At 46.5% G+C, this 10,875-nt stretch overlaps 1 protein-coding gene across 1 annotated transcript; it reads right to left on the bottom strand.

Moving 5' to 3' along the window:
- Nucleotides 1-304: 304 nt before the first annotated feature.
- On the bottom strand, nucleotides 305-6,096 carry LOC123112906 (chromatin assembly factor 1 subunit FSM). Its single transcript, XM_044534005.1, has 13 exons — nucleotides 5,849-6,096; nucleotides 5,007-5,756; nucleotides 4,777-4,876; nucleotides 4,384-4,528; nucleotides 4,146-4,269; nucleotides 3,053-3,636; nucleotides 2,506-2,853; nucleotides 2,336-2,417; nucleotides 2,128-2,262; nucleotides 1,258-1,659; nucleotides 1,029-1,166; nucleotides 854-902; nucleotides 305-785 (listed from the first exon to the last, which is right to left on the bottom strand). Exons 2-13 carry the CDS (start codon nucleotides 5,619-5,621, stop codon nucleotides 574-576), a joined length of 2,934 nt encoding a protein of 977 aa, XP_044389940.1. The 5' UTR covers nucleotides 5,622-5,756; nucleotides 5,849-6,096; the 3' UTR covers nucleotides 305-573.
- Between the last annotated feature and the right edge of the window lie 4,779 nt (nucleotides 6,097-10,875).

The raw sequence follows: 10,875 nt of genomic DNA on the forward strand, positions 1-10,875 counted from the left end.
CATGCTTTCCCTGCTGCTTTGATGACAAACAATTTGAACTAAAACCACACCACTTATTTCCAAACAAAGGGAATACTTAAATAAATCACAAAGACACAAACTACAACTTGCCAAGTTGGTATTGGGCCTTTGGTGTACCCTGGCTCAGGGTTTTAATCCTAGCTTATGCAGCATTCTCATATATTTTCTGGTTTTTCACTATAAGATCTATGCATCTTTAGAAAATCTGACGATACATCAGTTCCCAGTTTTCCCCATTGGGACAGCCGGTGCATCCAATTTAAAAATTATGAGGCATGCTAAGTAAAAAAGATTATAAGCTTCACTGCCAGAATAGCATATATAGCAATGGAACAATTGACATGACAAAAGACACATGTCTATAAACCCACCAAAGCTAGAGCAGATTGCAAAAAATCATTCTACAGCTCGGAGCAGGATGCAATGCCATATTGCACCTGAGTGGCCTTTGTATTACACCATTATTACCCAAGAGGCTTCTGCTTGTTTTAAACCGCCAATGCATGGAACCAATTCAAGAAAGACTGCTTCAGGATCAGCTTGTCAGGACCATCACTTCTGCGAGGGGAACAGATCAACCTGAGGAGCACCAGCAACACCATTGCTGCCTTGAACAGTTCTCGGTTTCAAGCGCAGCTCAGGTGAAGATGCAAGGGCGTTGACAGCCTCTTCTGGAGGTAAACACCGCTTTGAGAAGTACATGCCTATTCCTTTCGTCTTAGAGGGACGTTCGGCTACTGCTTTCGTCTTCTGGGGACGATCCACTGAAAAACGAAAAAATGGTTAGTGAGGTGCAACATTCCTACTGAGAAAAGAAGTATAGGGTAGTTACCAGGTGGTGAGGAAGTTAAGCCAAGCTTGTCGAGAACCTCTTTCTTAACCTGCAGCCAAATAAGAGCAGAACACCTTAATAGAGTGAAAATCTTTGATCCGGTCATGCTACTATATTAAATGAGCAGTGATAGTCAGGTACTAAGGTGTGCTGATAAGTGTGTAAGTATTCTGACCTGCCAGCGGTTATCAACAAAGTCAGATATCTCCCTCACTTTATGGTTCAGTTGAGTCTTTTTTACAGTCGGAAATTTCTGGTGCAGCAATTCCACCAGCTTGTGGATACCATCTCGACTTGACTGTATCACCTGAACCTGTGGTGGAGTTAAACAAAGAATAATTAAACATGCCTTAAAATGCTACCTCCATTCAACAGGGAAATACAAACAAGTTGTGATTACTTACAATTTCTTGCAGGTCTGTATCCAGTACAGAGGATGCAGCTGCAGGGCTACTTTTTGCATTCGACTGGTTGGTTTCTTCAGAAGCAGCAGATGAACTGTCAATGGCTGGCACATCAACAACTCCACCCCCTGGACAGATCCGCATTGAAAGAACTTGCAGACAAAGTTGCTCAATCTTCGAACTTCCCTTGAGATCTTGGGCGGTCAATAAGTCAGCCTTTTCATGAGCTAAGTTGGATATTACTAGAGGTTGACTCTTGCGGAGAGCCTGTTCAGTCAAAGTGTTAAGCACTTTTTGCTGGCGTAGTAAAGTTCTGAATTCCTCAACTTCTGGACACTGGCTCATTGGCAAACTACTGGCATCATCAGCCTTTTCATCCAATAGACTTTCTACCTGAATACCCTGCAGGAAAGAAACTCCAGATGTTGAATTGCAGAACAATATTTCATTATGATGGATGCTTGGGAATGAGGTAGCATACTTATAGACATGAAAAAACTAATGATCTCGCATATGCTCTCAAACAGAACTGGAGGTGTGTCATATCAACAAAGAGCAGGTGTATTTCTTTTATTTCTTGCTGAAGATAGCATTATAAGTTTGTTATCTGTGTAACAGCTTTGACAGAAGTTGTTTGTTCAACGAGATAAAGGGGATAACACAAGTATTGCAGGTCAGCCTAGCTAAATGCTAGAGAATGGCTGTCTATCACATCTGAATGCAGGTTTAATCTTGTTTGTCTTGCACTTTTGTTAACTCTGAGGTGGTAGGCACATGCCTGGATGTAAGCATACAGGCAAAAACATGTGGAATAGAATTTCTACCTTATGTTGACAAATTAATCATTTATTCAATGTTAGAAGAGTATACCTCACTATCCGAGAGGTAACCATCAGGGACGACAAAGCTATCTTCCTCTTCTTCATCTGTAATCTTGGAATCTTCTTCATCCATAACCTCATCAGTGTCCTTCTCACAGTCAGAAAGGCTCTCACCAGGATCCACCTGTGCAGCAAACATAACATGAGTATCTCTTGGGAGAAAGGAAGGACGACAAAGCAAGATCAGTGGCAATTACCTCCTCCCATTCATCATCACTGTCAATTTCATAATCAAGATCAGGGTCCATCATAAGTGGACACTTTGGACGAATTACAGCACTGCAAATGATTATAAAACATAGCATGATATGGCAGTAGATTGAAAAACATTAAGAATTTATTAATATTTTTCAGATTAGGTTTTAACCTTTTCTTACTCCAAGTCCCATAATATGCTGGCCTGTTACTTTTGGCAAATTGCAGAAGCTTTCTCTTTATCAATCTAGTTGGCAGAGAATTATCATTACGGGTGACATGACACTGCACCTCACTGGCTGGAAGCATATCAATGTCATTTCCTAGTTTATCTGGTTCATTTTCTTGACCTGAATTGTGACAAGCATCTTCATTTGGAGTAGAAAGTATTTCATCGATCATGTCATCTGAGGTTTTTTGAAGCTTCAGCTCTTTAAATGCCTCCTTGGGTTTGTGTCTGATACCCCATCTGGAGGACCTGTTATAGCTTGATAACTTTTGCCAACCAGTGATCTGCAACCTGTGATGCATTCCATTCGACCCATATCAATGGCATATCTAAAGCATGTAAAAGGCACAGTAAGACTACAATAGATCATGAATGTTAATTTTCTCTGGGAAAGCCTCATGCATATTTTGCTTTCGAGCAACCTCATGAATGTGTTTAATAAGCTAGCCTACTATCAAAAGGAATATTGATATTAGGAGACATAGCTCACCTCTGAAGGTACTCCAAAGTCCAGCTCTCTTTCAGAGAGAAGGAAGAATCAATTATTGATGTAGCAGCTGATATCTCTTTTTTCGTAGTGCCTGGATCAACAGTGTGCACATCTGAGTCATTCTCTCCAGATTTAGGTTTTTCGCTGTCATTACTTTTGAAAAGGCGCTGCATTAATGAAGCTTGCTTCTGAATGGCCAGTTGTTTCTTGAGTTGCGCGGCTTCCTTCTCAAGACGCTTTTGTTCTTTATCAGCTTCCTCTTGCTGCTTCTTTTGCTGTTTTCTCATTTCAGCTTCTTCTTTTTCACGGCGCTTCTGCTCTTTCAGAGCATCCTCTTGCTGCTTCTTTTCTTGTTTTCTCATTTCAGCTTCTTCTTTTTCACGGCGCTTCTGCTCTTTCAGTGCTTCTTCTTCCTGCCTCTTTTGTCGCTTCTTTACTTCAGCTTCTTCCTTTTCACGTCTTTTTTGTTCTCTCAGTGCCTCTTCTTGCATTTTCTTTTGCTGTTTCATCATCTGATGTTCCTCTTTCTCCTGGCGTTTTGTTTCCTTCTGGGATTGTTTTTGCATTTTCAGAATTACTTGTTCCTAGAATTTGGTGGTACAACATGACATTAGTGGATAAAACAGAAATGCAGTTCACTTGCAGCACTGCTGTTGTAATATGGCATGTTGCTCTTACTCAAAAACAGATAGCCTAATTTATGTTGGAATGTTATACAAGAAACTAACATATCCACTGAATCGTTGTAGTTGCAGATCAAATGGCAAAACCAACAATCTCAGATTAGCAGGTCTATTATGATATCCTAATTTATTTAGAAAGAAACAAGGCTATATTGGCTCAGAATTCACAAAAGTGCTAAGCAATCCAATATAAGGACAGCTTGGTTGTGTATATGCACTATGAGTTCACATAAGAAAATTAATCTGATTTCTAAAAGTTTGAATAAGGTGCAGCAACTTAATGTATACAAAATTTGTCAGTATCTTCATACCATCTATAGAATACATAGCTAATCACATTCTCTGAAATTATTTAAATACTTGCACACTTCGGTTTTTTAAATGATGGAAAGGAAAGAGGAGATACTAACATTAGCAGGATCATTTCCATTTGGCAGCTCAGAGCCATTCACAGCATCTACTCTGCCAACAGTTCCCTCATTATTTTGCATCACTTGCATTGACTGATCTGCTGATTCTACATCTTTGGCACCCCTTCATTCACAAATAAATACACATGTATTAGGGCTTCAAATCCTTAAGGTTCAGATAATATGAGCATGCCAATGCCTACAAACAAAACACAATGCAAAAGGCACACACACACACCTTTGAATGTTGTTCTTTTGTGTCACTCTGTCCACCATTGATCTAATCCCTTCCAGGTTTAGTGCTTTGCTTAACTTCATTGATACTTTTCTAAGTTCATTTACTTGACTTTCAGCCCCTGTAGATTCCAGAGCTGACAAAGTTGCTGCAATAGAGATGCACTTAGTGAACAGAAAACAAGCTATGGAGTAGGCAAATTCACAGTTCTAATTAGATGTCAATGAAAGCTAACTTGCAACAACATTTCAAGAAAAAAATAACAGCTAAGCATGTTGTATATTCAACGAATGGGCACAACTTGAGCTATACAAACCAAAAAACTGAAATTTGCATATTAACTGTCAAACATTGATAGATGGAAGTTCAAACATGGTGCAAGAAGATATGTCTTACAATGGAGAGCAGTGATCCTCTCATGGATTTTCTTTCTGGCAGTTCTCCGCGCACTTAAAAACCCACGCATTCTCACAGGCAGTACCTTCAAATCTCTTACCTGCAATTACCAACCCACAAGACATCAAGACATATTAATTAAACAGAGCCACTCTTTCTGGATTAAAATAGCATTGAACTGAACTATTATGGCACTAACTTGTAAATGAACAACATAGGATAGGATTTACCTCCCAGCACCAAAGAGAGAGCTCTGATTCATCTTCCAACACATCAGCATCAGGGCTAGATTGTCCGTACATCATCCTCTGCCCAATGAGTAGCACGGAGCTGCGGACCGAAGCCACAGAGACACCCTCTATTCCCTTGAGCTTCTCAAATGTCTCATCCACCAACTTGGATAGCCCAAGATTGCTCTCCTCCAGCAAGCACCCAATCATGGCATTGGTTGACAGATTTCCACCACCATCGAGCTGCATCTTGTGCCCAGAAACCTCCTTGTAGTACTCGAACAGGCCCTGGAGCTCCAGGCGGCACCCGTCAGCAAGAGCCTCCTTCTCTGCAGGAGCAATCACAGGGCCATTGGATGCCCTCTTCCGCTTCAGCTGCTTCTGCACTTGTACAACGGTGTCCGTCAGTGTAGCAGCGGGAGACTGCGTGGGCGGCGGCACCATCTGGCTCGGAGCTTGCGCTGGGGTCGCATCGATATCCATCGCATCGCTTGATTCGAGCTCGGCAGATCGGTTGAGCACGACCGGGCCGTCAAACTCCATCTGCGACTGCCCCAACCTGGCGCCTTCGCCGCTAGGGGCTTCGGGGCGAGCAGCGCCACCGCCGGCATCCATTGTGGGCGGGGATTGGCGGCGGTTGGGTTCAGATCGCAGATCGCAGATTTAGGGAGATTTCAGTTGTCGCAGACGCCGTCTCAGGTACAGGCACGGCGGCGCATTCCTCGGCCCCGCCCCTTCGGCGAGCACGTCCTGGGCAAAGAATCAAGATCTGGTCGGATTCGGCATTTCATAGCAAAAGAAAGACGGAAGAAAGAAACGAGCAGAAATCTAGGGTTCCTTACCGGCAAAAGGTGCCGCGGTGGGTCGCCGCCGTCGAGGACGCCGCTTGCGAGAGAGATAACCGAATTCCTTCCCGTGGAGGCGGCACGCGCGCCTCGGTGCTGATCCGGGCGGGAAGCACGGTAGGCGCGAGAGGCGACGGCGCGGGGGAGGGGAGGGGAGGCGGCGGTGGGATTGGGGAGATGGGGGAGGCAGGAGGGGGAGAAGACAGCGCGCGGGGACGGGTTTAATTTGGAGAATGGGAGCGAAGGTTTGGCGCGTCCGAAGGATTTTCTACTCCTCCCACGGCCCCGGCGCGCGCGCCACAAGTTTCGGCCGAGCCCACGCCCCCGCCCAAAAGGAAAGTATAGGAAAAAACTTGGCGCGCCACGGGCGGTTTTCGCACCGCGGCGATTGCTTCGCGGGCTCGCCCCGCCAAAAACGAAAGTGAGGACCAGCGAGTCAAAACTATAGTTGTGCGGTGGGCCAGGGAGTAGGGCCCTCCACGCAGTGAGACGGATTGTCTTTTTTTATATAGAAGAGAGCGGAGAGGGAGAGAAAGCGAGTGTTTGTTGATTTCTCCTTTCTATTTCTGCAACTGAAATGCGCCCAAGGAAACCAGTCTTATTAGATCAGAGAAATGAGTTACGGTTTTGCCAATTCTCGGTCGATGTGATTTAGGCGTCGAGACTTTTTACATGTTGGTGTTCTATTTTGGAGTGTGTTTGGTTGGTCTCAGCCCCCAAACGCGCCCGATGGATGGCGTAAAAATGATTTGGTTCCTTGTGCGCGGCGTTGACCTATACCCGCATGAAACTCAAAGCGTCCATATCCTGGCCTCACTGGAAACGCTCGAATCAGTTGTTTTCATGGGGCCGTGATGAGGCTAACGCAAGGGGACGAACGGCGTCCACGTGGTGCACGCGTGAAGATAGCTAGAGACCAGGGGCGGAGCCAGGATTTGGACATGAAAGGTGCGGAAAACCAAAGCCATGTCTTTAAAAAAAATCACCTCCTGCTCCGTCTACCATTATGCATAACTTTATTAGTATAATTGTTCTTCTCTAATTTGTGTTTGAACTCTTTGAGAATGTAACTTACGAATTTCTTGTTGCATGATATGGTAGGTATACTTTGTATCTTTTGGTGCATTTCGAAAACAGCATCATTTATTTGCTATAATGGAGTAGCAATTTCAGTGCTTCAAGAGAATTAATAAGGCAACGACTTCAGCGGTTCGAGAAAAATACCTTTATTTGTAGATCGTGTATATTCTTATATGGATATTCTCTCATGTATGGTTGATAAACATCCTCTAGAATATAAAATCCCCATGCTTCTTTTTGTATCACGAGGGAGTGCCCAAATTTGTTTGCGCTTACAGGGTCCCTTTCATTAGTATTGTTATCTGTAATAGACTGTTCTGTGACTTCTCCTGATGCCACAACCCCCTAATCATCAGTATTGTTATTTGCAATAGGTTGCTCCTCAGATGGATTTACATCTTCGCACTAGTAATGTTGGAGGTTGAAGTCGAAGCAATTGGCTTGAAAAAGGAATTTGTTCCTTAATTGTTATTGTCTTCTGTTTCCTCGTTGACTACTGTGACAAAAAAGAAAATGGTTAATAGATTAACACACTGTTTTATTGTACATAACACCAATTGACCAAACTAAGATTGTAAAGTTCATAGTAGAAATCCTAATAGCTACTAGCATGTGGTGGTACCTTCTTCCTCCATCTGATCCCCCGACGTTTAGCAGTGCTCTGATCTCCATGCAGCTTGCGTTTGACACATAAGAGTGGATTGTAAATTGATCAATGGCGCCCTCGTGATGAGGCGGTCGGCGGCGGCAAAAGACGCCCTAGTCCCGAACACGCGTGTACGCACGTTCAGATAACGGGGCAAAACAACAATCATCAAGTCACAACAGTACATGCCTACATGGGCTATTGGGCTTTGGGTTCCTGTAGTGTAGCTGGTTTTCATTTAGTAGTACTAATTTACATGTATATGGGCTAATGATGCTATTAACTCCGGCCAATTAGCAGACACACAGTATATAGTACCTGCTACAAATCATTGAGGGGGGCGAGCGATTGGCAGGGGTCTAGCCCCTGCTCGCCCCCCCCCCCCTTGTCTCCGCCCCTGCTGGAGACGAAAACCTGCAGACTATAAGTGCATCTACTGCCCCTTAATGATTCTGGTGTATTGAAGACGTATATGTTAAGGGACTAATGTGTTTGTGAGTGTACACAGGTGAGGGAGTCCTGGATTAGGGGGTGTCCGGATGGCCGGACTAAGACCTTTGGCCGGACTCCCGGACTATGAAGATACAAGATTGAAGACTCCGTCTCGTGTCCGGATGGGACTTTCCTTGGCGTGGAAGGCAAGCTTGGTGATACGATATGAAGATCTCCTCCCATTGTAACCGACTCTATGTAACCCTAGCCCTCTCCGGTGTCTATATAAACCGGAGAGTTTTAGTCCGTAGGACGAACAACAATAATACCATAGGCTAGCTTCTAGGGTTTAGCCACTCCGATCTCGTGGTAGATCTACTCTTGTACTACCCATATCATCAATATTAATCAAGCAGGAGTAGGGTTTTACCTCCATCGAGAGGGCCCGAACCTGGGTAAAAACATCGTGTCCCTTGTCTCCTGTTACCATCCGCCTAGACGCACAGTTCGGGACCCCCTACCCGAGATCCGTCGGTTTTGACACCGACATTGGTGCTTTTATTGAGAGTTCCTCTGTGTCGTCGCCTTTAGGCCCGATGGCTTCTTCGCTCGTCAATCGCAATGCGGTCCGGGATGAGACCTTTCTCCCCGGACAGATCTTCGTATTTGGCGGCTTCGCACTGCGGGCCGACTCGTTCGACCATCTGGAGCAGATCGAAAGCTACGCCCCTGGCCATCAGGTCAGGTTTGGAAAGCTTAAACTACACGGCCGACATCCGCGGGGACTTGATCTTCGACGGATTCGAGCCACGACCGAGCGCGCCGCACTGTCACGATGGGCATGATTTAGCTCTGTCATCGGACAACACCTAGAGCGTCGCTCAGGTGTCCGCTCCGACCATTAGCTCGGAGCCCACTGCGCCAGTCGGGGACGGAGGGTTGGACGCCGTCCCGGAAGCTGCAACCTCTACGGCGATAGAGTCGGATACCGGCCTAGTCCCTCGCAAGGCCCATGACTCCAAGGTGCCGGACTCCGATCCGGACTCCATAAATCCCGCACCTCTTCCAATTAAGCCCGATTGGGCTCCGGTCATGGAGTTCACCGCCGCGGACATCTTTCAGCACTCGCCTTTCGACAATATCCTGAATTCATTAAAGTCTCTCTCTTTGTCAGGAGAACCCTGGCCGAACTACGGCCAACACGGTTGGGATGCGGACGACGAAGAAATTCGAAGCCCACCCACCACCCACTTCGTAGCCACTGTCGACAATTTAACCGACATGCTCGACTTTGACTCCGAAGACATCGACGGCATGGACGCCAATGAAGGAGACGATCAAGAACCAACACCTATAGGGAACTGGAAAGCCACCTCGTCATATGACATATACATGGTGGACACCCCTAAAGCGGGGGATGGCGAGGAGAAAACGGAGGATGACCCCTCCAAGAAGCAACCCAAGCGCCCACGTCAGCGGCGCCGCTCTAAGTCCCGCCAAAGCAAAAACGGCGATTCCGGCACCGGAGATAACAACACACCGGACAGTGCCGAAGACAACCCCCTCCAGCAGGATTCAGTGCAGGAGGACGAAGGAGCCAGACCTCATGAGAGAGCGGCCGACGGAGAAGACGAGGACGACAATTACATGCCTCCCTCCGAAGACGAGGCAAGCCTCGACGACGACGAATTCGTCGTGCCAGAGGATCCCGTCGAACAAGAGCGTTTCAAACGCAGGCTCGTAGCCACGGCAAGCAGCCTCAAGAAGAAACAGGAGCAGCTTAGAGCTGACCAAGACTTGCTAGCCGACAGATGGACCGAAGTCCTGGTGGCCGAAGAGTATAAACTAGAACTCCCATCCAAGAGCTACCCAAAGCGCAGGCTTCTACCCCAACTTGAGGAGGAAGCAACTAAACCTACATCACCAGCGTACGATGCGCCCGATCGTCCACCCCGTGGCCGCGATAGAGAGGCCTTCAGGCCCTCAACCCAAGCCGCACCCTGACACCGCTCAAAACATACCAGAGTACGGGGAGACGCAACAGACCTGCGAGACATCTTGGAGAATAAGGCAAGGCAAACAAGATCGATCTACGGATCGCATGGGCGCCCCATTTCACGTGACGCTAGCCGTCACGCCGGACATAATAAGTATGGCCCGGCCGAATACAACAGACCAAGCTCGTCCGAGTTGCGTCGTGATATAGCCCAGTACAGGGGCGCCGCACACCCACTATGCTTCATAGACGAAGTAATGGATCATCAAATCCCCGAGGGCTTCAAACCCATAAACATCGAATCATACGATGGCACAACAGATCCTGTGGTATGGATCGAGGACTATCTCCTTCATATCCACATGGCCCGTGGTGATGATCTACATGCCATCAAATACCTCCCGCTCAAGCTTAAAGGACCAGCTCGACATTGGCTTAACAGCCTGCCAGCAGAGTCAATTAGTTGTTGGGAGGACCTGGAATCCGCATTCCTTGACAACTTCCAGGGCACGTATGTGACGCCCCCGATTCAATCGTACACTAATCATGCACGCAAACGTGTACGATCAAGATCAGGGACTCACGGGAAGATATCACAACACAACCCTAAAACATAAATAAGTCATACAAGCATCATAATACAAGCCAGGGGTCTCGAGGGCTCGAATACAAGTGCTCGATCATAGACGAGTCAGCGGAAGCAACAATATCTGAGTACAGACATAAGTTAAACAAGTTTGCCTTAAGAAGGCTAGCACAAACTGGGATACAGATCGAAAGAGGCGCAGGCCTCCTGCCTGGGATCCTCCTAACTACTCCTGGACATCGTCAGCGGGCTGCACGTAGTAGTAGGCACCTCCGGTGTAGTAA

The sequence above is a fragment of the Triticum aestivum genome, chromosome 5B (genome assembly GCF_018294505.1).
Source record: "Triticum aestivum cultivar Chinese Spring chromosome 5B, IWGSC CS RefSeq v2.1, whole genome shotgun sequence".
NCBI classification, from domain to species: Eukaryota; Viridiplantae; Streptophyta; class Magnoliopsida; order Poales; family Poaceae; genus Triticum; species Triticum aestivum.

Coding starts and splice junctions, on each gene's coding strand:
- LOC123112906 (XM_044534005.1), bottom strand. CDS start 5,621: ATGGATGCCGGCGGTGGCGCTGCTCGCCCCGAAGCCCCTAGCGGCGAA. Junction 3,637..4,145: donor ATGGAAATGATCCTGCTAAT/GTTAGTATCTCC, acceptor ACCAAATTCTAG/GAACAAGTAATTCTGAAAAT. Junction 2,854..3,052: donor ACTTTGGAGTACCTTCAGAG/GTGAGCTATGTC, acceptor AATGCATCACAG/GTTGCAGATCACTGGTTGGC.